This window comes from Bos indicus x Bos taurus, chromosome 10, assembly GCF_003369695.1.
Source record: "Bos indicus x Bos taurus breed Angus x Brahman F1 hybrid chromosome 10, Bos_hybrid_MaternalHap_v2.0, whole genome shotgun sequence".
In the NCBI taxonomy this organism is placed as follows: domain Eukaryota; kingdom Metazoa; phylum Chordata; class Mammalia; order Artiodactyla; family Bovidae; genus Bos; species Bos indicus x Bos taurus.
Window position 1 is genome coordinate 45,031,446 of NC_040085.1, and position 25,864 is coordinate 45,057,309.

General features: G+C 43.2%; 1 protein-coding gene across 2 annotated transcripts; it reads right to left on the bottom strand.

Annotated features, from left to right (window-relative positions):
* Positions 1-893: 893 nt before the first annotated feature.
* CCNB2 (cyclin B2) lies at positions 894-25,617 on the bottom strand. 2 transcript variants are annotated; one of them, XM_027553870.1, is made up of 9 exons: positions 25,421-25,617; positions 23,422-23,550; positions 23,203-23,316; positions 14,312-14,482; positions 13,599-13,757; positions 11,741-11,977; positions 11,305-11,445; positions 2,621-2,731; positions 894-1,167 (listed from the first exon to the last, which is right to left on the bottom strand). In XM_027553870.1, the coding sequence occupies exons 1-9, from the start codon at positions 25,442-25,444 to the stop codon at positions 1,057-1,059; spliced, it is 1,197 nt and encodes a 398-aa protein (XP_027409671.1). In that variant the 5' UTR covers positions 25,445-25,617; the 3' UTR covers positions 894-1,056. The 2 variants fall into 2 exon arrangements, with proteins under 2 accessions (XP_027409671.1, XP_027409672.1); XM_027553871.1 differs by lacking the exons at positions 894-1,167; positions 2,621-2,731 and adding an exon at positions 8,769-9,031.
* Between the last annotated feature and the right edge of the window lie 247 nt (positions 25,618-25,864).

A 25,864-nucleotide genomic window follows, 5' to 3' on the forward strand; every position in this document is an offset into this window, starting at 1 on the left:
ACTTACAGGCTTACTAGCCAGGCATGGCCTACCCAGGGAGAGGGGTGAGGCCTCTGTGGAGTCAGCCAGCCCTCCGGGGACGGCGCAGTCGCACGCCATAGCTGAGCACAGAGCCAGGCACCTGTGGACCTCGGTGCTGCAGGAGGCAGCTTTTAACACATTCTAGGTTGAGGAAACCGCATTAAGTGAGCTTACTGCAAAGCTTCTGAGCCTTTGTGAATCCTACATGAGTTTGCAGTGTTTCCCAAATTTATCTAATTCCTGTCCCTCAGAAAACCAACTACCATCTTGTCGAACTAGTAGTTTAGGAAGCTGTTGCTGTAAGAGACTTTTTTCTTTTTCAGGTTAGTGGTTGGAGACTGAGAATGTACCCCCTCTTAGAAAACAGTACTAAATGTAATCAAATGCCCACCAAAGGGAAGAAAAGTAAACCATAAAGTAGTTAAAACAAAAAAGCATCCTAGGTTTCACCTTTAACAGGATGTCACAGGCCTGCTTCCTTTTCCAGCTGTGGCCCCTTGGCACTACTCTTCCTGGTCTCAACCCGTGCCTTCGAGTGAAACACATTAAGAGGGTTCCTTCTGGAAGCCATCGCCCTAGTGGGCCAGGTGCTCCTGTACAGGAATTAGAGGATAGATAAGCATGATCTTGAAAGAGAATGTCATGGTTATTCTTCCATTTTAAATTTTCTATGATGAACCAATACTCTTATATTCACAGTTTAGGAATAGTTGAGTATTCACTGAAGCAAAGTTCTAGTTTTCTCTGAGAAAATGGCTTAAATCTTCCCCATGTCTACATATAACAATCATAACAGCTCAAAAAGAAATTAGTCATAGCAAGGCTTCTATTGACTTCTTCACTATAGAATACCCAAACACAAACACACAGGATACCTTAAGAAAATCGATAGCTTTATTTTTCCTCAATATACATTTAGAAAACTGGTCTAAGAGGTTTCATGAGATAGACCAGAGGACTATATACAAACTCAGGAATTCCAGATCAGCAAGACAAAGTGCACGAACGACACACTCTTCCCCAGGGCCCTGGAGCCTAGGACCGTCCCAGCAGAGGTGAGGCAAGCTCCTGGATGGCTTTTGAGTTCAACTGAGGAATCGTGCTGATCTTCAGGAGTTTGCTGCTTGCATACTTATTCTTGATGGCCTGCAGAAGTCATCAGCGATTAAGCACACATCAGGAGCCCCCCACGACGCCCCCAACCTTACACCTTATTCCTAGTCTAATTTACAAGTATCAAAGGGCCAGATCCACAATCTCCAAAGGGTATGATGATGCCAAACCAGTAAAGATCACAAGTGCACTAGGCAGGGGTCCCCAACCTCTGGGATCGAATGCCTGATGACCTGAGGTGGAGCTAATGTAAAAATAATAGAAATAAAGTACACAATGAATGTAATTGTGCTTTAGTCATCTCGAAATTATGCCCCCCATCCCATCCATGGAAAAATTGTCTTCTATGAAACTGGTCCCTGGTGCTGAAAAGGTTGATGAACACTGCTCTAGGGCAATTTCCTGCCATGCCTAGGAATGGATAAAACCCAGCTGGTAGCACAGGTGACGGGGAACAAACGATTTCAAGGTCCAGAGAGCAGACTTTCTCTCACAAGCGGTGGAGATAGGAGCTGTTTATCATATCTAGTGCCATTGGGACGTAACAAATTTACCAGCACTGGAGCAGTAACTGGCCATAAAGATGAGCGGTAACTGGTGCTCAGGTCCCAGAGGACACTCTCAGGATCGAAACACACTGCTTCCCTGGTGTGCTAAGTCATGCTGAAGCTACAAGGGAGGACGCACGCCAGACCGTGAGGACACCTGCTCTCGCCACCAGACCCTGGGTGAGCCCTGATACTCAGCATCACACAGGCACAGGACAGCACCCTGTCTCCCCTGGTTTCTCCTCTCAGGTGGGCCATAAAGAGACAGACGCTGGCCGCCAGGACTCTTCCTGAATGGGCTGCTTGCCTCGCCTCCTTCACCACGCTTGCTGTTCAGGTGCACTGTAGTGTTAGTTGCTCAGTTGTGTCCAGCTCTTTGCGACCCTATGGAGTGGAGTCCACTAGGCTCCTCTGTCCATGGGATTCTCTAGGCAAGAATAGAGGCTCTTCCCCACCCAGGGACTGAACCACGTCACTTATGTCTCCCACACTGGCAGGTGGCTTCTTTACCACTAGTGTCACCTGGGCAGTCCCTCTCAGTCACTGTCCTAAAAGATGCTGGACAAAGGCCCTGCATGAGGTCACCCGAATACCCAAGCCTTCCAGAGGGCCACTCAAGCCGGGCCCTTACATGCAGGTTGGCATTCCCTGCTCGTGGTGCGCCCGCCCCAGAAAGTTGGGTGGAACATGGGTAATGCACTGAACAGCTGCCTGGGGCTGGACACAGGGAGCCCATCTACCTTGTTGTAAAGGCCGTCAGCTCTCAGGGTTTATCTGTATGCTCCAGCCCCTGGTCTACTAGAGAAAGATAACGTGTGTGAAACAGACTCACACACATGCCAAAGTATTTACATGAAGATGCAAACACATACACATCCGTCCTCTCATACCCTGAACCCGTAACCTAGAGTCTGACCAGGTGCGGGAAGAGTACTCACGGTGAACTTGGTCATGTTCTCGTTGACACGCACGACGTTTTTGGCCATGTGCCGCATGACCTCCAGCACCTCGCTCTCTGTGTAGCCGGTGTAATACTGCTGCTTTAAGTTCTGGAACACAGTGCAAAGCAGCCGCGAGATGAAATCCCCTCTCCCTTAGGACAGCACATCTTACATATGCTGACATTAGTGATGTAAAAGCTATAAAAATATCCTTCCCTGCTGGAAATTCAGCCTCAGCCTCAACCACTATCGCAGTATCAGCAAAGCTGCCAGGAAACACAGGATGACTCTGGCTCTGAGCTGGACTAAGTTAAGACACTACAAAAACTCTCAGCTCAATCAAATGGCGAAGGTCCCAAATAATTACATTTTAAAGAAGGTTGCACAGATAAGTAGGTTAGTTCAACTAACAAAGCTTTCAGGCTTGCCTCTGTCGCCACACTGAAAGGGGAAGGAAAGAGGGACACAGTATAAACAGCCCAGAAAGGGCTGACATTAAGGGCACGCCTCAGTCCCCGCTTAACAGCCCAGCGTGGCAGCGTCCAGTGGGGAGTTGAAAGCCCAGATATCCATCCTGGCAGTCAGGGGAAGAGGTTCAGGACTAGGAAATAAACCGGGGGACTTCCCTGGTGGCTCAGTGGTTAAGAATCCACCTGCTACAAAAATATACAGTGGAGAAAAGACAATCTCTTTCACAAATGGTGCTGGGAAAACTGGTCAACCACCTGTGAAAGAATGAAACTAGAACACTTTCTAAACACCATACACAAAAATAAACCAAAATGGATTAAAAATCTAAATGTAAGACCATAAACTACAAAACTCTTAGAGGAAAACATTGGCAGAACACTCTCTGACATAAATCACAGCAATATCCTCTATGACCCACCTATCAGAGTAATGGAAATAAAAACAAAAATAAACAAATGGGACCTAATTAAACTTAAAAGCTTTTGCACAACGAAGCAAACTATAATCAAGGTGAAAAGGCAGCCTTCAAAATAGGAGAAAATAATAGCAAACAAAACAACTGACAAAGAATTAATCTCCAAAATATACAAGTAGCTCATGCAGCTCAATACCAGAAAAATAAACGACCCCAATCAAAAAGTGGGCCAAAGAACTAAATAGATATTTATCTAAAGAAAACATACAGATGACTAACAAGCACATGAAAAGATGCTCAACATCACTCATTAACAGAGAAATGCAAATCAAAACCACAATGAGGTACCATCTCACGCCAGTCAGAATGGCTGCGATCCAAAAGTCTACAAGCAATAAATGCTGGAGAGGGTGCTGGAGAAAAGGGAACCCTCTCACACTGTTGGTAGGAATGCAAACTGGTACAGCCACTACGGAGAATACTCTGGAGATTCCTTAAAAAACTGGAAATAGAATTGCCATACAACCCAGCAATCCCAATGCTGGGCATACATACCGAGGAAATCAGAATTGAAAGAGACACATGTACCCCAGTGTTCAGCGCAGGACTTTTTACAATAGCCAGGATATGGAAGCAACCTAGATGTCCATTGGCAGACGAATGGATAAGGAAGTTGTGGTACATAAACACAATGGAATATTACTCAGCTATAAAAAAGAATGTATTTGAGTCAGTTCTAATGAGATGGATGAAATTGGAGCCTATTATACAGAGTGAAGTCAGAAAGAGAAACACCAATACAGTATATTAACACATATATATGGAATTTAGAAAGATGGTAACGATGACCCTACATGCAAGACAGCAAAAGAGACACAGATGTAAAGAACGGATTTTTGGACTATGTGGGAGAAGGTGAGGGTGTGATGATTTGAGAGAATAGCATTGAAACATGTATATTCAGTTCAGATCAGTTCAGTCGCTCAGTCGTGTCCGACTCTTCGCGACCCCATGAATTGCAGCACGCCAGGCCTCCTTGTCCAGCACCAACTCCCAGAGTTCACTCAGACTCATGTCCATCGAGTCAGTGATGCCATCCAGCCATCTCATCCTCTGTCATCCCCTTCTCCTCCTGCCCCCAATCCCTCCCATCATAAGGGTCTTTTCCAATGAGTCAACTCTCCACATGAGGTGGCCAAAGTATTTGAGTTTCAGCTTTAGCATCATTCCTCCCAAAGAACACCCAGGACTGATCTCCTTTAGAATGGACTGCTTGGATCTCCTTGCAGTCCAAGGGATTCTCAAGAGTCTTCTCCAACACCACAGTTCAAAAGCATCAATTCTTCGGCGCTCAGCTTTCTTCACAGTCCAACTCTCACATCCATACATGACCACTGGAAAAACCATAGCCTTGACTAGACGGACCTTTGCTGGCAAAGTAATGTCTCTGCTTTTTAATATGCTGTCTAGGTTGGTCATAACTTTCCTTCCAAGGAGTAAGCATCTTTTAATTTCATGGCTGCAATCACCATCTGCAGGGATTTTGGAGCCCAGAAAAATAAAGTCTGACACTGCTTCCACTGTTTCCCCATCTATTTCCCATGAAGTGATGGGACCAGATGCCATGATCTTTGTTTTCTGAGTGTTGAGCTTTAAGTCAACTTTTTCACTCTCCACTTTCACTTTCATCAAGAGGCTTTTTAGTTCCTCTTCACTTTCTGCCATAAGGGTGGTGTCATCTGCATATCTAAGGTTATTGATATTTCTCCCAGCAATCTTGATTCCAGCTTTGTGCTTCTTCCAGCCCAGCATTTCTCATGATGTATTCTGCATATAAGTTAAATAAGCAGGGTGATAATATACAGCCTTGATGTACTCCTTTTCCTATTTGGAACCAGTCTGTTGTCCCATGTCTAGTTTTAACTGTTGCTTCCTGACCTGCATACAGGTTTCTCAAGAGGTAGGTCAGGTGGTCTGGTATTCCCATCTCTTTCAGAATTTTCCAGTTTATTGTAAAAGCAGAGACATTACTTTGCCAACAAAGGTCCGTCTAGTCAAGGCTATGGTTTTTCCAGTGGTCATGTATGGATGTGAAAGTTGCACTGTGAAGAAAGCTGAGTGCCGAAGAATTGATGCTTTTGAACTGTGGTGTTGGAGAAGACTCTTGAGAGTCCCTTGGACTGCAAGGAGACCCAACCAGTCCATTCTAAAGGAGTGTTCTTTAGAACACTCAGTTCTAAAGAACAGTCCTGGGTGTTCTTTGGAAGGAATGATGCTAAAGCTGAAACTCCAGTATTGGCCACCTCATGCGAAGAGTTGACTCACTGGAAAAGACTCTGAGGCTGGGAGTGATTGGGGGCAGGAGGAGAAGGGGATGACAGAGGACGAGACAGCTGGATGGCATCACCGACTCGATGGACGTGAGTTTGGGTGAATTCTGGGAGTTGGTGATGGACAGGGAGGCCTGGCGTTCTGCAATTCATGGGGTTGCAAAGAGTTGGACATGACTGAGTGACTGGACTTAATGGAACTGAATTGTGATCCACACAGTCAAAGGCTTTGGCATAGTCAAAACAGATGACCAGTGCAAGCTCGATGCATAAAGCAAGGCAATGAAAGCCAGTGCTCTGGGACAACCCAGAGAGATGGGGTGGGGAGGGAGGCAGGAAGGGGGTTCAGGGACGCATGTACACCTGTGGCTGATTCATGTCGATGTATGACAAAAACCACCGCAATATTGTAAAGTAATTAGCCTCCAATTAAATTAATTAATTTTTTTAAAAAAGAGAATCCACCTGCTACCACTATTTACAATAGCTAGGACAAGCGAACTAGATGTCCACCAACAGATGACTGGATAAAGAAGCTGTGGTACATATGTACAATGGAAAACTACTCAGCCATAAACAGGAAAGCATTTGAGTCAGTGCTAATGAAGTGGATGAACCTAGAGCCTATCATACAGAGTGAAGTAAGTCAAAAAGAGAAAAACAAAATATCGTATATTTACACATGCATATGGAATCTAGACAGATGGTACTGATGAAGCTATTTGCAGGGCAGTGATGGAGATGCAGACACACAGAACAGACTTAGGGACACAGGGGGAGGGGGAAGGAAAAGGCAGGACAAATGCAGAGAGAGTAGCATGGAAACATACACACTGCCATATGTAAAACAGATAGCCAGTAGGAATTTGCTTTATGACCCAGGGAACTCAAACCAGGGCTCTGTGACAACCTAGAGGGGTGTGATGGGGTGGGAGGTGGAAGGGAGGTTCAAGAGGGAGGGGACATAGGTATACCTGTGGCTGATTCATGTTGATGTACGGCAGAAACCAAGACAATACTGTAAAGCAATTATCCTTCAATTTAAAAAAAAAAGGAATTCACCTGCTAATGCAGGGAACACGGGTTCAATCCCTGGTCCAGGAAGATTTCACATGCCATGGGGCAACTAAGCCCACGCATTATACCCAGAAAAGCACTGCAGTAAGAAGCCCATGCACAGTGACTACAGTAGCCCTGCTTGCCGCAACCAGAGAAAACCCACGCTCAACAAGGGAGGCCTAGCACAGCCAAAAATAAATAAATTTAAAAAAAAAAGAAAGAAAGAAACTGGGACATAAGCAGCAATCTAAGCTATGAAACCCAAAAGAATTATGACTTCCCAGGTGGCACCAGTGGTAAAGAACACCTGCCAATGCAGGAGACACAAGAGAAGCAAGTTTGATCCCTGGGTCAGGGAGGCATGGCCATGATCCCCTGCAGCGGGGCATGGCAACCCACCGCAGTATTCTTGCCTGGAGAATCTCATGGACAGAGGAGACTGGCAGGCTACAGCCCATAGGGTTGCAAAAGAGTTGGGCACGACTGAAGGAACTTGAGCACACAACACACAGGGCTCTCTTGTTGGGCCCTCATGGTTAAGAACGAGAAAAGCCACAGCACTCAGAAGCATGTACACCCAGCCTCCCAGAGAACAAAATTTAAGCAAAAAAGACAGCTGTTGACTGATAGTAAGACTTATTTTGCATGAAGATATGTAACCTGACGATTTCAGTTTGTGATAAAATTCTAAAAGCTAAAACACACCACTTTCATATGCACAATATAATTGGGAAAATAAACCACAATATAACCTTAATCCTAAAATAGTTTAAAGGAAAAAAGAAGTAAGCAAGAGTGAATCTGATGTAACACACAGCTACTGGCATTTTGATATTAACTGCCAGTAAACAGGGAGGCCTACAGTTGCTAGGTTTAGAGCCAAGGAAGCAGCTCTAATAAGACTAAAATGGGCCACTGGTACCAAGATCACGTGCCCTCCGTGGACCAGTGACTTTTTGTCTCCAATTTTGTGTGTGTGTTTTTTAATGTTTTTAATTGGAGGAAAATTGCTTTGCAATGTTTTGTTGGTTTCTGCTATACAACAGCGTTAATAAACCATTGTTGTTGTTCAGTCGCTCAGTCATGTCCGACTCTGCGACCCCATGGACTGCAGCCGCCAGGCTTCCGTGTTCTTCACCATCTCCTGGAGTTTGCTCAAACTCATGTCATATATGCCCCTCTATTAAACCTCCCTCCCACCTCCCCATCCTTGCCTATTTTTATGTCAAATAATCTCAAATCTATAGAAAAACTGAAAGAATAAAATAATGAATATCTGTATAGTCTTTGTGCAGATTCATCAGTTCTTAATATTTCACCACTTTCTCTCCTCCTCTTCTCCTCCCCTGCCACTCACTCATAGCATCTGCAACTCTCACTTTCACACGGTTCAGCAAAAGTTGTATGTGATATGTGAAGCCATCGAATGGCTGGACCATGTGAAAGTGAGTCGTAGGACTTCCCTGGCGGTTCAGGGGTTATGAAGCCGCCTGCCAATACAAGGGATATAGGTTCGATCCCTGGTTCCAGGAGATTCCACACGCTGTGCTGCAAATAAGCCCGTGTGCCGCAACTATTGAGCTTGCGCTCTAGAGCCCACAAGTCGAAACTACTGAAATATGTGCAGCCTAGAACTGCAATGAGGAGCCTGTGCAGCACAGCTATAGAGTAGCCCCCTCACCACCACGAGAGAAAGCCTGCATGAGCAACAAGACCCAGCGTAGTCAAAGATAAATGAAAATAAATTATGGAAAAGGAAGTGAGTCGCAGACACCATGACACATCACTTCTAAATGTTTCACAAGTATCTCCTAAAAACTATTGATATTTTCCTCCCTAGCCACAATAACTTTATCACATAAGAAACATCAACAGTTCCATAGTATCATCTATTATACAGTCAATATTCAAATCTCTCCAATTGCTGCAAAAATTTCTTTTACAGATTTTTTTTTTTTTAATATATATCCAGGGTCCAATAAGGTACACACAGTCCATTTGGTTGCTGTTGTCTTTGGTGTTTAATTTCACACTCCCATTTTCTTGGCTTTAAGTGACACTGACTTTTTTGAAGGATCCAGGCCAGCTGGTTTGAGAATTTCCCACATTCTGGATTTGTCTGTTTCCTGATGGCTAGATTCAAATACAACATTTTGAACATGAATTGTCGATAGGGGAAAATGCATACTTCCTACTGCATGAGAAGGAGGTCAAGTCAGGTTGTCAAAGATACAGGTTTTCTTCAGAATCACTATGCAACTGAGGGGTGATACTTGGAGAACAATATGAATCTTGTTCTCCAAAATTATTTTACCTAATGCTTATAATCATCAACTGATGATCCTTGCTGGAATCAATTATCACTGGGGGGTTAAAAATGGTGGGTTTCTATCTCTACCATTATTTCTAATTAGCTGGGCTTTCTACTGAATTTTTTTTTAACTCCCTCCCTCTCTTCCTCATCTTCCTTTCTTCCTTTTTTATCATTATGGACTCATGCATTTTTTAATGCATTATAATCTATTGGATCATAATTCTTTTTAATGCTCAACTGTAGTCAGAAGGAACCCTTTCAAGCCAGTTTCTATGTCCTCTTTTGACGTAACCCCATTGATGTTTGAGAATTTGCTTGCTCCCTGTTATAAACTGCTCTAGGCTCACCGTGTACTTCCCCTGCCATAGTTCTGAAATCAGATATTTCTCAAAGGAGCCCTAGTTCCTAGTGGGTCATGCCTTGAGTATCTAAGATGAGAGCACTAGGCATCTTCATTGCTACTGGGTTATCACTCTTTCTGGTCCTTTCATTATTAATTTATTGATGTTTCTAAAACAGAATTAATATTACAGGGTTTTCTTTTTGTTTGTTAACAATATTTTATCTTCTTACAGTGAGAGTTTTCATCCTTAATAACATGAATGTTTATTTGCTCAGTCATGTCAAACTCTACGCAATCCCATAGATGGTCTCCTCTGTCGAATTCTCCAGGCAAGAATACTGGAGTGGGTTGCCATTCCCTTCTCCAGAGATCTTACCGACCCAGAGATCAAACCTGGGTCTCCGCATTGCAGGCAGACTCTTCACTGTCTGAGCCACCAAGGAAGGTCTACTCTTATTTGCTTTATCCTACAACATACTTTCAGAATTCTAACAGACTACTACCTCCTATTAACAGATTAGTGAACCTCCCAAGTAAGCTTTAAATGTGACCTTTTTTGTTCATTTTATTGACCTTCACATCCCACTATAGATGCACAGTCAGAATGCTGTGTTCAAAATTCTTCTCTCTGTTGCCACTCTGAATATACAGTAACATTTTTCTGCTTAATTCCAGTTCAGGATTTGCATAGAATGCCAATATTGTTCAAAAGTCAAAAAAGTTACATTACGTTGTATACAAGCTAATAAAAAATTATAACCAGGAGTCCTGCTTCCCCATACCCACACCCAGAGGTATCCATCTTCATTCATTTCCATTTATATGTTTTTTGAAAAATGAGCAAATACATCACACACATACATATCCCCTCTCTCTTATTTCCATTCTTTCTTATATAAATGTAAACTCTATCGACTGTGTAGAGGAACAGGTTCACCATGGCGCCCTGGCAATCTTGCATGTATCCATCACAGGCCATGCAGACAAAGGTTGGAACCACATGGATCTGCCTTGGCTTTGTGATCTTGTGATAAGATGGGGTCTTATTGCCTCCTGGGTTCAGCTAATGTGTTTGCTCTGCTGTTTGTGGACTCTAAAACTGCTTAATAGGAACCTCCCTGGTAGTCTAGCAGCTAAGACTCTGTGCTCCCAATGCAGGGGATCCCTCATCAAGGAACTAGATCCCACATGCTGCAACTAAGACCTGGTGTAGCCAAATAAATAAGTGCTTTTTTAAAAAATATATAAATAAATAAAACTGTTTAGTGGTGGTCAAGAGTGGGCTCGTCCACAAAACTGCTCCTCTGACTGCAGGCAACAGTCCCCTATGTTTCACTGCTATCCTTTTTGATGTTCGAAACAAGAACCCAGGGAGCAGCTGACATCTTTGACTACTTGAATGAACCTGAAAGTGGCTCAATTCATCTTTACCCTTCTAAACAAGGTCAGGTCTTGGCCCTATTTTGTCTTATGCGCTTGACAACTTGCTTGTTTCACTTAACAAAATAACCCAGAAATCTTCTTGCCTCAGTTCTAGTGGCCTTCCTCACTCTTGACGATGCTGTAACACATGTGTAATATACCACGGCATAGTCCCCCAGTCTCCACCTGCATCATTCCAGAGGCTCTTTTTGGCCTGTGGACTTTTAACAGCTATTTCAAGTACAGCACTGTGAAAATGCTAATACATTTCATATCAAGAGGCCCTAAAATATAGCTAGTACATTTCTTCTTAAACTCAATACTCACCCATTTTCCTTGGCCTAGAACCTTCTGGGACAGGCAGGAAGCGGCTGCCGCCACCTTGGAAGGGTGATAGTGCACCATGTCATAGTCAACGAGAGTCAGCTCCATCAAGTATTTGGCTAAAGTGTGCTGTTCAACATCGACCTATGAAAAAACAGCCGGAGATGGAAAGAAGCACGGCTGTTACTACTCTCCTGAAAAATTCTGGGTGAGATCTAGGAAATCAAAGCCACTGAAATCTCTTTTCCTTCCCAGGCACTGATCTGTTCCCCAGCATATTACAAACACAGAACATAAAGTCTTTTAAGAACTGACAAGTATTAGGACTTGTCTAAGAAATGCTTCCTATCAACTCATAAGCTTTCCTTTCATTGGATCATTTCTGGGATGAGACAACAAACAGCAAAATAAAGTCTCCTAGAGAACTGGAGGCACTTACCTCCCCAGCTTTCGATGCCCGCCTTAAAAAATGTAGTGGCAACGGTCGACCCAGCTCAAATTTCAGTTCCTTCAAAATCAGAGTTTCCATTTCTCGAATTTGAGAACTGGTATAAGCATTGTCAGTGATGTAAACAAAGTCTTCGATGTTTGGAGAAAACATTTCCTCATACTTGGAAGCCAAGAGCAGTGCCGTAATGCCAACCAGCTGAAGCTTCTTACGAGAGACTGGCTGAACCTAAAGAAGAACAATGTGCCAGAAGTCTTAACCAAGGAGAACGGGGGCTCTGGGTGGAGGAAAGTGAGAGCAAACCAAATCCTGGAGAAGCCCACATCAGCCCTGCTCACACCTCTCTTAAGGCCCAGGAACCTCAGCACTGACCAGCCACCACCACAGCATGCGGCACCTGCCTGTCATGGAGTGCTCGCTCTGTGCCAGGCACAGGGCTGAGATTCAATCATCTCATCGAATCCTCACAAAAATCCTGGGCAGTACATATTTTTTCCCTCACAATTAGATAGCCTGAGAAGAGATGCAGACACCAGCCCAAGATTGGTCAATTGCTGACAGGGAAGAATTAGCCTGATGACCAAGCTCCCAGGCAGTGCTCTGCTCGCATCGTCCTGGCTTGAGTGTCTGGGGAAGCCCCAGTGTGGCACTCAGCATGGTCTGAGTCACGATGAGGCCAACCAAAAAAGCAGGAGTTTAACAGGTGAGGAGGGCCAACGAAGGGGGGCCTCAAGCGTTCCTTTAATCCTCACCAAAAGTACACTTATTATTCAGCCTGAAGACCCTTCCAGAGATGCTTCAGTGTCAGAGGAAACCTAAATCTAGAGTGTAAGTCCTTCTCTTGACTTTTTTTTTTAAACTAGGAATTTGCGTGTTTTGCTTTAACTCTCAGTATTGAAAATCTGCCAAAAATATGACAATGCTTTCTATACCACTGAGGATTTTGGGACAATGAAAACCAATGGCTCTATGGTTGCTTAGCATTTTGCAGACTCTCAGGGTCATTATTATCAACACAGATATTACTGTATTGTTTGGGCAGCATTGTAATTGACCTACACCTATATTATAAATGTTGACTTTAAATAAATAAAACCTTAGGGCTTCCCTGGTGATCCAGTGTCTAAGACTCCAAACTCTCAATGCAGAGGGCCTGGGTTCAACCCTTGGTTGGGGAACCAGACCCCACATGCTGCAACTAAGACCTGGTGCAGCCAAATAAATTAATTAAAAATAAATCAATAAATCCTTACCTGCAGGACTACCAGTTGGTAGATAACACATTAGAGGTCAAGGTCTGGCATTTCTTCTCAGTGTTCTTGCACTACTGTAGATATTTTGATGATTATTTCTGCCTCTCAGCTTCATTTCTTACCTTCCTCTTTGCTTTAGACCTCACATTCTGAGTATACTCCCCACACATCCCTCCAGCCCTTTTAAGAAAACTGTCTCCTCCTTCTTCTACAGTCATTCAATGCTATGACTGGCTGGAAGCTATTAAGTTCTCTAGCTAAACTCTTCATCTTTCAGATAAGAGAGCTTAACACCAAAGAGTACTGAACTATGGAAACTGTGCAAGTGGGCCTTGGAGAACCAGCCTCCAAAGGCACCGTGGGCTTCAGATGGACTTTCAGACCATCTGCTGGTTTGTCTCCTTTGATGAATGGTTGTGGTGAGACAGCATCTCCTCTGGGCACTTTTCAGCAGGCTGACCTAAAAGCAATGGTCAGCATTCCTGGAAGTGTGACATGCTTGAACTACCGCCTTCCCTAGCACTTGAAGTTCTTTGGCATCTCATAAACTGGCCTTTGGTCTTTTCTTCTGCGCAGAGTCCCCAAAGCGGGCTCACCTGTAAATATCGGTCCATGACGGCAACACACATGTACAGCGTTTCCTGCAGCAGCCTGAACTTGGAGTGCACTTGCACCAGCCAGTCCACCAGGATGGCACGCATGCGGCCGTTTATGTCTCTCCCATCTAGGAAATGGGGGTTTATGGACTGCAGAACCTGTGGGTGGAATTGAAAAGTTTAAAAAGCTGACTTCGGTGAACAACAAGGTCCTGCTTTAGCTATAGTCAATGTCCTGTGATAAACCATAATGGAAAAGGATACAAGAAAGAACATATATGTATATATAACCGAGTCATTTTGCTGTACAGCAGTAATTAACACATTGTAATTCAACTATGCTATGCTATGCTAAGTCACTTCAGTCGTGTCCGACTGTGTGTGACCCCATAGATGGCAGCCCACCAGGCTCCGCGGTCCCTGGAATTCTCCAGGCAAGAACACTGGAGTGGGTTGCCATGTCCTTCTCCAATGCATGAAAGTGAAAAGTAAAAGTGAAGTCGCTCCGTCGTGTCCGACTCTTAGCGACCCCATGGACTGCAGCCCACCAGGCTCCTCTGTCCATGGGATTTTCCAGCCAAGAGTACTGGAGTGGTGTGCCATTAAATAAATTTTTTTTAAAGTAAAAAAAAAAAAAAGCAAATTTCATTTCCTTCCCAGCTGTGTGGCAGATTCCACACTGCTGTACAACCAAACCACAAAGGCCCTCTCACCTCAAGCTGCCTTAGATACTGGTAGATATCCTTTACGTAGTCACTGCAGAGCTGAGGGTTCTCCCAGTCCTCGGTATCAATATCCTCAATTTTGCAGAGCAAGGCATCAGAAAAAGCTTGGCAGAGGTTCTCCTCCTTCATGGAGATGTCCTGAGGTGTGGGAGAAGGACCCTGCACCCACAAGGGAAAGCGCATGGACCTTAGGAGCAGACTTGATCACAAATGCAGGGTCAACTGGTTAAAAGCATCACTTGCATTTTTATAAATAATAAAGCCCCAACAAATACATTTCAGAGTAAGAGGTGAATAATTCAAGTAGATGAAGTATTTGGAGATAAACTCTTCTGTTTAAAAATGGTCTCATCCTTCAGTTAAAAATGTACTTTAGTCAAAAAAAAAAAATGCTCTAATTTTACTCAAAATGAAAACCCAGGTCCTCACAGTGTACGCCCAGGTAGGGCTTATGGGCCCTACATGATCTGGCCCTTCCCTCTTCCCTTGCTAACCCATCGCTTACTTCTCTCCCCACTGTTAGCTCCTCATCAGCCTCCTGGTCAGGCCTCCCTCACCACAAGCAGGCTCCCTCTTCCCAGAAGGCTCAGTCCTTGTATCCACGTGGGTAATTCCCTCACGTTCTTCTTCAAGTTTTGCTTAAGTGTTATCTTTTCAATTAGATTTACCCCTATTTAAAATTACCATCTGTTTCTATAGCGTCCCCCCCTCCCCCAACACACACACGTTTCATCTCTCTAGTGTTTTACCCAACGAATCTATAACCTCCTAATATACCACAGAGGAGAGGCCGGGGTGCCCTCTGCTCCTGGGTGATGTAACGGCCCCAGGGTGGCCAATGGCAGCAGTGAGGCGGGGGTGCACCCCACTCCTGGGCGTTCTTCAGCATCAGTTCCTTTCCCAGAGCCCCTCCCTGGTGACTCCAGCAGGGCCTTTGCCTTGGCCCCCGGATGGCACACTGACCAACATTCAATGGCCAGTGAAGGTTTACACGCTCAACGAGGACCAGCAGGGGGACAACCAGGGCACAGGGCATGTCATTCAGCTACATGAGGTGGCTGAAGGGCATGTCCCTGCAAGTCAGGGCCTGATAAAATGGTCCACTGGAAAAGGGAATGGCAAATCACTTACTATTCTTGCCTTGAGAACCCCACGAACACTATGAAAACGCAAAAAGACATGACAATGAAAGATGAGCCCTCCAGGTCGGTAGGTGTCCATGATGCTAATGGGGAAGAGCAGAGAAAACAGCTCCAAAAGAATGAAGAGGCTGAGCCAAAGGTAAACAACGCCCAGTTGTGGATGTGTCTGGTGGTGAAAGTAAAGTCCGATGCTGTTAAAAAACATTACATAGGAACCTGGAATGTTCAGTCCATGACTCGAGGTAAATTGGATATGGTCAAACAGAAGATGGCAAAAGCGAATATTGACATTTTAGGAATCAGTGAAATAAAATGGACGGGAATGGACGAATTTAATTCAGATGACCATTATATCTACTACTGTGGAAAAGAATCCCTTAGAAGAAATGGAGTAGCCCTCATGGTCAACAAGAGTCCAAAATGCAGTTACTTGGGTGCAATCTCAAAAACAACAGAATGATGTCAGTTAATTTCCAAGACAAACCATTCAATATCACAATAATCCAAGTCTATGCCCTAACCACTAATGCCGAAGCTGAACTATTTTATGAAGACCTATAAGACCTATTGGAACTAATACCAAAAAAGACGTCCTTTATCACAGGGGACTGGAATGCAAAAGTAGGAAGTCAAGAGATATCTGGAGTAACACATAAGTTTGGCCCTGGAGTACAAAATGAAGCTGGGCAAAAGCTAACAGTTTTGCCAAGAGAATGCACTGATCATAGCAAACACCCTCTTCCAACAACACAAGAGACAACTCTACAGAAGGACATCACCTGATGGTCAACACCAAAATCAGACTGATTCTATTCTTTGCACCCGAAGATGGAGAAGCTCTATACAGTCAGCAAAAACAAGAGCAGGAGCTGACTGTGACTCAGATCATCAGCTCCTTATTGCAAAATTCAGGCTCAATTTGAAGAAAGTAGGGAAAACTACTAGGCCATTCAGGTATGACCTAAATCAAATCCCTTATGATTATACAGTGGAGGTGACGAATAGATTCAAGAGACTAAATCTGACAGAGTGCCTGAAGAACTATGGATGAAAATTCGTACCACTGTACAGGATTGGTGATTAAAACCATCCCCAAGAAAAAGAAATGGCAAGAAGGCAAAGTGGTTGCCTCAGGAGGTCTTACAAATAGCTGAGAAAAGAAGAGAAGAGAAAGGCAAAGGAGGAAAAGAAAGGTATACATATCTGAATGCAGAGTTCCAAAGAATAGCAAGGAGAGATAAGAAAGCCTGCCTAAATGAACAATGCGAAGAAACAGAGGAAAACAACAGAATGGGAAAGACTAGAGATCTCTTCAAGAAAATTAGAGATACCAAGGGAACATTTCATGCAAAGATGGATACTACAAAGGACAGAAATGGTATAGATCTAACAGAAGCAGAAGATATTAAGAAGAGGTGGCAAGAATACACAGAAGAACTGTATGAAAAAGGTCTTAATGATCCAGATAACAACAATAGTGTGTGATCACTCACCTACAGCCAGACATCCTGGAATGGGAAGTCAAGTGGGCCCTAGGAAGCATCACTATGAACAAAGCTAGTGGAGGTGATGGAATTCTAGCTGAACTATTTCTAATCCTAAGAGACGATGCTGTGAAAATGCTGTACTCAATATGCTAGCAAATTTGGAAAACTCAGCAGTGGTCACAGGACTGGAAATGGTCAGTTTTCATTCCAATCTCAAAGAAGAGCAATGCCAAACAATGTTCAAACTATTGCACAATTGCACTTATTTCACATACTAGCAAGGTAATGCTCAAAATCTTTCATGCTGGGCTTCAACGATAAGTGAATTGAGAACTTCCAGATGTTCAAGCTGAATTTAGAAAAGAGAAGAACCAGAGACCAAACTGCCAACATCCATTGGATCACAAAAAAAAGCAAGGGAATTCCAAATATCTACTTCTGCTTCATTGACTAAACTAAAGCCTTTGACTGTGTAGATCACAACAAACTGTGGAAAATTCTGAAAGAGATGGGAATACCAGACCACCTGACCTGCCTCTTGAGAAACCTATATGCAGGTCAGGAAGCAACAGTTAGAACTGGACATGGAACAACAGACTGGTTCCAAATTGGTTCCAATATACATCAAGGCTGTATATTGTCACCCTGCTTATTTAACTCTTATTTAGCAGAGTAAACCATACGAAATACCAGGCTGGATGAAGCACAAGCTGGAATCAAGATTGCGGGAAGAAATATCAACAACCTCAGATATACAGATGATACCACACTAATGGCATAAAGCGAAGAGGAACTAAAGAGACTTTTTCTTTTTTTAAGAGACTTCATGGTGAAAGAGGACAGTGAAAAAGTTGGCTTAAAACATTCAAAACACTTGGCACAACATTCAAAAAACTATGATTATGGCATCTAGTAATATCACTTCATGGCAAATAGAGACGGAAAAAAGTGAAAACAGTGACAGATTTTATTTTCTTGGGCTCCAAAATCATTGCAGACAGTGACTGCAGCCAGAAAATTAAACGATACTTGCTCTTTGTAAGAATAGCTATGACAAACCTGGACAGTGTATTAAAAAGCAAACAACCTTTGCCAACAAAGGTCCGTACAGTCAAAGCTATGATTTTTCCAATAGTCATGTACATATGCGACAGCTGGACCATAAGGAAGGCTGAGTGCCGAAGAATTAATGCTTTCAAACTGTGGTGCTGGAGAAGATTCTTGAGAGTCCCTTGGACAACAAGGTGATCAAACCAGTCAATCCTAAAGGATCAACCCTGAATATTCATTGAAGGATTGATGCTGAAGCTGAAGCTCCAATACCTTGGCCACCCGATACGCAGCCAACTCATTGGAAAAGACCCTGATGCTGGGAAAGATTGAAGGCAAGAGGAGAAGGGGGCAACAGAGGTTGAGATGCTTGGATGGTATTGCTGACTCAATGGACATGAGTTTCAGCAAAGTCAAGGAGATGTGAAGGACAGAGAAACCTGGTGTGCTGCAGTTCATGGGATCACGAGAGTCAGGCACCACCTAGCGACTGAACAACAATATATCACAGACTTTATTTATATATTATGCATATTATTTTCTACTTCTACCAGAATGTAAGTTCTATAACCTTACATTTATTCAAACTGATTTTGTCCACTAAGTTATCTCAAATACCTATATCATCCCTGACACATTTTTTTTGGCATGGTTGCTCAGTCATGTCTGTTTCTTTGCCACCCACTGGACTATACCACCAGCCTCCTCTGTCCATGGTATTTCCCAGGCAAGAATACTGGACTGGGTTTCCATTTCCTTCTCCAGAGGATCTTGCCAACCCAGGGATTGAACCCACATGTCTGGTTCACCCAGGAGGAAAAATCCTCCTGGTAGGTGGATTTTTTTTTTTTTTTTTTTTACCACTGCTACACCTGGGAAGGCCCCCTGACATATAGTAGGGTTCAGTAAATATTTACTGAGTGTAAGAAACTTAGACACCTAGGTTCAGAGATTCCTAGAACTGATCGTTTACTTTGGCAGTGCCCTCTTGAGCAAGTGTAATGTTTTCTTCTGATCAACTAATTTATTCTAAATTGAGAAAGTATTTGACATGAAAAAGCAGGAAAGCACATTCCAGCCTATGAATAAAACAGGAGGAAGCAAAGACTGAGCAAGTAGATACCCAGTATTTTATTTTCTTATCGTGACTGGGTGATTATTAAAAAAAAAAAAAAAAAAATTACACAAATTAAAATTGTATGGAGTTAAAACAAGCATTTAGTAATGAAGCATAAATAAACCATTACTTTTTTTTTTTTTTTAAAGAATAAGAGGTACTTCTCAAAGTATAGCCTAGGACTGCTAGGCTGTAAGAATACATATTAATGTAATAAAATATAGAAAGAAAGAGAAGGCAGGATAATAAACAAATTTAACTTACATAAAAACTCAACGATGACAGTTTCCAGTCTTAGAAAAGAAGAAAACAGTAACAGCCACAGGATATGTAGCAATTCAAATCATGCCCTTCCCTCTTAAAGAAAAGGTCTTGAATTGAGGAAGGGCCAGGTGAGCAAGAGGTATACAGGTATAACTCATCTACTAAAGAATTTAAGAACTACTAGAAGGAATAAGAAAAGCTACCTGAGGTCCTAGGGAGAAACCTAGTAAGGTCTTCAGAGAGCGCACAACTCATTGAGTAGGCAAAGGCACACGACTACAAAGTCCCAGGGGAAGCCAAGAAATCAAGGCAAGTCTGGGGACTAAGCATTGATTTGAGAATGGAGAGCGTAGTGTATGAGGTGACAGAAACCGACTGGAAAGATGAGGGAGACCATGGCTAGGGAGCTTAGATTTTATCCAAAGGGAAGTGAATACCCTGAAGGCACTGAGCAAGAGTGACTAGAATCAGATGTGTGTTTTAATAAGTATGTGCAGCTTCAGTTTAAGGTTTCCTTTTTAGGGATAATCGTCATTACTCTCCCCAGGAGGGGCAATCAGTACCAGGAAGCCTGGTTTAAGAAGACAGAAGTATACTACTATAAAGCTACAGGCATCAAGACAGTATGGTATTGGTACAAAAACAGAAATACAGACCAATGGAACAGGATAGAAAGTGTAGAGATAAACCCTCGCACCTACGGGCACCTTATTGTTGAGAAAGGAGCCAAGAATATACAATGAAGCAAAGATAGCCCCTTCAACACATGGTGCTGGGAAAACTGGACAGATACACGTAAAAGAAGGAAATTAGAACACTTCCTAACACCATACACTGGAGAAGGAAATGGCAACCCACTCCAGTGTTCCTGCCTGGAGAATCCCAGGGACGGGGAAACCTGGTGGGCTGCCGTCTATGGGGTCGCACAGAGTCGGACACGACTGAAGTGACTGAGCAGCAACACCATACACAAAGATAAACACAAAATAGATTAAAGACCTAAATGTAAGACCAGAAAATGTAAAAATCTTACAGGAAGACATAGGCAGTACACTCTGACATAAATCACCAGCACGATCCTCTCTGACCCACTTCCAAGACTAATGGAAATAAAAATATACAAATGGGACCTAATTTAACTTACAAGCGTTTTGCACAGCAAAGGAAATAAACAAGATGAAAAGACAACCCTCAGAATGAGAAAAAATAATTGCAAACAAATCAAATGACAAAGAGTTAATCTCCAAAATATACAAGCAGCTCCTGCAGCTCCATATCAGAAAAACAAACAACACACTCAGAAAAGTGGCAGAAGACCTTCTTTGGAGACATTTCTCCAAAGAAGACAGACAGATGACCAATAAACACATGAAAAGATGCTCTCAACATCTCTCATTATTAGAGAACTACAAATCAAAACCACAATGGGGCACCATCTCACACCAGTCAGAATGGCCATCATGAAAAATCTACAAACAATAAATACTGGAGAGGATGTGGAGAAAAGGAGTCCCTCTTGTGCTGTTGGTGGGAATGTAAATTGACATAGGCACTATGGAGAACAATATGGAGATTCCTTTAAAAACTAGAAATAAGACTACTGTGTGATCCGGCAATCCCACTACTGGCATATACCCTGAGGAAACCACAATTCAAAACGACATGTATACCCCAATGTTCACTGCAGCTCTATTTATTAATGCAATGAACAGGACATGAAAATAGCCTAGATGTCCATTGACAGATGAATGGATAAATAAGCTGTGGTACTGATAGACAATGGAATATACTCAGCCATAAAGGGAACAAATTTGAGTCAGATCAACTGAGGTGGACAAACCTAAAGCCTGTTATACAGAGTGAAATAAGTCAGAAAAACAAACAAGGCATATGAATGCATAAATATGGGATCTAGAAAAATGGTACCGATGAACTTATCTGCAGGGCAGGAACAGACACACAGACGTAGAGAACAGACTTGTGGACATGGCGGGGGAACAGAGAGGACAGGACAAACTGAGAGTAGCCATGAAATATACACATCACCGTGTGTAAAAGAGACAGCCAGCGGGAAGCTGCCGTATGACACGGGGGCCCAGCCCTGCGCTCTGCAACAACCTACAGGGGTGGGATGGAGTGGGAGGTGGGAGGGAGGTGCAAGGAGGGGATATATGTATGCTTATGGCTGATTCACCTGTTGTACAGCAGAAACCAACAGTACGTTGCAAAGCAATTACCATCCAGTTAAAAACAAATAAAAATAAATTTTAAAGAAGAATAAGACAGAAATATGTACTTCAGATGCCTTAGCAGCTTGAATAATCACCTGTGTCTACTCAGAAGCACACCTAAGTTTAGTCATATCCAAAAGCCACCAGGATAAGACAAGGATAATTGGTCTGGGCCTTAATTTAGAATTTCTTGAAAGCATTCCTTTTGGTCTCCAACATAACTGAATTATTATAAAATCCTTTCTAAGATCTCGCTTGCCTCTGGAGATAATAACCTAAGTTCTGTGAGCCAACTGTGCACTGGCCAAACTGTCCAGTGTCTGCTGCGTGCAAAGATACCAGGCATCAACTAGTTGTCCAACACAAAAGTGGTCCTAGAGCAAAAGCTTCACATGAGATTGATGAATGAGTTCTGTGAGTTGTCAGAGACAACTGAAAAGTAGGCTCAGAAACAATAAAGTTGTGAGACTGTGCTGAACTTGAGACATGGTTCTTTGGTAAAGGATGTGTGGAGTGTGAAAAAAAGCTACCGGAGTTCTCCCAGCACCAACATTTAATGAATCGGGTCTGTTAAGAGAGCAGATTAATATGCATATGCAGGGCTTCCCTGGTGGTCCAGTGATTAATAATCTGCCTGTCAATGCAGGGGATGTGGGTCAATTCCTGGTTGGTGAGCTAAGATCCCACGTGCCAGAGGGGAACTAAGCCTGGCCGCCACAACTAGAGAGTCTGTACGCAGCAACAAAAGACCCCACAAGCCACAACTAAGACCCAATGCAGCCAAATAAATTATAAATATGCAAATATGTAGGTGTAAATACCTATATATTTAATAATAAAAGTTTTTTTTTTTTAATTATATTTTACTTTCAGCTGCTCTAGGACTTGTTGTGCGGGCTTTTCTCTTGCTGCAGGAGTTAGGCCTACTCTCTAGTTGCGGTGCTCAGGCTTCTCATGGTGGCTTCTCTTGTTGCTGGTACACAGGTTTAGTTGCTTCTCATCACGTGGGATCCTCCTGGCCCGGGGGTCAAACCCCCACATCCTGCACTGGCAGGAAGATTCTTCACCACTGAGCCACCAGAGAAGCCCCAAGGTTCTTTTATTTGCTAGATTTATAATAGATAATGTCAACTCAGTGCAATAAGGAAGGACTCCAAGAAAAACTGTTGATTCCAGTCAGAGTTCACGATTTGCAGCAGTGACTGTGTATACGCGCATACACAAGCATACTCAGTTGTAGTATGCTCTGTTCTTCCATGAGTGAAGATCTCAGAATTCCAAGCTTCCACCCCCTTCACAGGCAAGTTCATTCCTATAGTGAATTATTTTTAATAAAATCTATCAAATTTTCCTCTGAGATCATGAAATTTATTTAGGTATTAAGGTATTTAACTTTGTTACTCAAGGTCATAACATTATGTTAAGGTACCATTACTACAAAGATGTTCATTTTCTACACTGTTGTCTTAAAGCAGAGCTCCTGCTATCAATGTTCTTCAAAAGTGACAGTGACGATAAAGGTGCCCTTACACCATAGCCCCAAACTGGCTACTCTGTTAAGTATGCTTGTAAATTCAGAATTTCCTACCTTTGGAGCCAACACATCCATCTGCACTGGTTTCACAGAAGCAGTAGGTTTCGGGTGCTTGTTGACATTTGTTGTTTTGGTGGGTGGAACAGGTACTTTAGTGTTCTGGGCTTTCTGAAATGAAAAAGAAATGTAAAGAGGGCAAGACAGCCTGTGTTGCCACTGAGTGCTCTACAGGGTCAACCTAGTGTGCAGAGGTGCAGCCCTCACAGTTGTTACCTTAGCTACTTGTATGGCTCGGGTTGTAACCCGATTTCCAATTTCTTCTAAAACTGCCCGCCTGATAGTCACATGACTTTTAGGTTTAGAATTAACTCCCGTGTCATTATTCTCTAAATCGGTGGACACCTAAAAAAAACAAAAAAACAAGGAAACAAATTACTGAAAGTTGAGATAATTTACAATACTTTGCTGGTGTCAGATCCTCAGGTTCAGAATTGATTTGGCAATGGTGAATCTACTGAGGTCTATCTGCGAGAGGGAAAGGCAAATTTTAGGAAGTCTAAAAATGCTACTTTCTATTTATAACATCACTCTAAATTAGGCAAATACACTCATTCACTTTTTTTTTTAATCCCACTAAGAGCTTCACAGGTAAGTGGCTATTTCCTATATGGACCCTGTATATGAATGGCATCTATTTAAAAAACTTTCTGGACAGAGATGAGTAACAGGTGCAATTAAGATACAATATTAAAAAGCTGTTTAAAAGCCAGATGTTTAAAACCTAAACTAGGTTTTGATTCTACAAATAAGTGCTCAGATTGGCAACATCTTTAAAGCAGCCTTTTAGCTATGAGGGTGCCATAGCATGTGAGCTCTCTTTTATTAGGGATATTTAGAAAAGTTTTCATGGGTAAAATAGTTTTATCTCAAATTCAGAGAAACTGTGAATTGTATGAAATAAAAATTGTTAACATGTGTTAGAATGCACTTAGAAACAAAAACTTGTTAGTAAAAACAAGAAAAGTTTTACATAGAAAAGTTTGTTTTATTATATGTGATAAACATTTCAGGAGAAAAAAACAGCATGTACTATTCTTGATAATTTGGGGTCCTAATTTTAACATATTTTCCAACAGAGGGTTTGAATGGACCTACCAGAACAGATAGATGGGCAGGGGAATATGCAAGCCTTACCTGAATAGAAGGGAATTTGAGTATGAAAGCACTTTATGGGTAGTTTAGACAAAAATTACTTATCAGTTTGACTCACATTCACAAAAGGATTACAGTTAAATACAGAATGTATTCAACTTATTAGGATCCTCAAAAGTCACACTGTTCAAGTCACTGCCAATTTTAAAAAGTGTTCGAAATTTCCTGTGAGCTGAAGTGGTAATCTAGGTCAATCCATCTGGAAGGGGAAATCAGCGGCTTTTAACAAGCCTACAGCCAGGAGGATGGAGCTCAGGTGTGTCAGGGCCCCCTACTTTTCAGCAAGGAAAAAAGCAGATCCAGGTACGATTCAAACCCACAGAAAAAATCCACACCACCATTAACACTTTGTTTTTTGCAAAGATGAAATAAATGAATTTGGACCTTCTTTTAGTCTGCCATATGGCTCCAAATAATATCTCTATTACATTTGAGTAAAGGAAATTACTTTTTTAAAGGGACAAGACCATACATTGGCGAACTTAGCCTTGTAAGACTTCGTGTGCAGAAATAAAGAGGAAACTCATACAAAGTGAAATGTGCAAACATTTGAAAAACAGCCATAGCTGTTGCTTGATTACACATTTGAAATACTTTTCAGCCTGCGGAATTTCTTCGTCCTTCTCCCCTTCCCCACCGCTGATTCCTTAGCTGGCAAGGACTGAAAGAGGAAGAAAACCCCAAGAAGCTGTATTTAGACAACTCTCTTGACAACAAAGCGCTCTCGGGAACCCCTTGCCCAGTCCTAGGCCCAGCGCTCCAGGGACTCACTTGACAAGTGCCAGGCCCGAGGCGTTTTCCTACACTTCCCTCGCCCCGCGGAAGGGACTGCCAGGCCAGGAGCCAGCACCGGGAGAGCGGAAGCAAGGCGGGGAGAAGTCAGCCGTAGGGGATAGGCCTCAGGGCCGGCCAGGCCCCAGGGCCCAAGCCGACGGCAGGAAGAGGAAAGCGGCGCAGCTTGGAACGAAGTTCAAAGCCGAGGAGAAAGAGAAGCGAAAGTCGGCGGAGCAGGCAGCGCGGCCGGGCCCAGGACCGTGCGGAGGGTCGCCGGCCCACTCACCGTCGGGCGTCGGAGCAGCGCCATGAGGAAACGGACAAACAAGAGTGGCAGCCCCGCCCAGGGAAGGACGCGGACTGGACACAGAGAGGACTAGCTTCCGCCGCGAAGTTAGGACTGCGCTCCGGGCCCGCAAGCTGAAGATCTTCGAGAAGTCGTCTAGTTCCAGGATTCAAATACCGCGCCGCTCGCGCCCCCATTGGGCGGCCCTACGTACCACGCGCTCTTCCTATTGGCTAGGCCGCAGACCGTTCCGCAGGCTGATTGGCTGAATTTTCCAGACCCGTTTGTTGTCATAACAACAGGTTTTTTTTTTTTTCTGCTTGGTGTATTTAAAAAAAAAATCTCGGCTTCTAAGACAAACAAAAATAAAACGCCTCATTGGAAAAGCAGACTTAGGACGCCTTGTCTGGATTTTGACGCGGCCTCAATTACGGATATCTGCGT

Bases quoted from the DNA above. Each gene is read 5' to 3' on its own strand.
- CCNB2 (XM_027553870.1), bottom strand. From the start codon at position 25,444: ATGGCGCTGCTCCGACGCCCGACG. The intron at 14,483-23,202 runs GTAGGAAATTCT...TTGTGGGTGCAG, and splicing joins TGGATGTGTTGGCTCCAAAG to GGTCCTTCTCCCACACCTCA. The intron at 13,758-14,311 runs GTGAGAGGGCCT...TTCCACCCACAG, and splicing joins AGTATCTAAGGCAGCTTGAG to GTTCTGCAGTCCATAAACCC.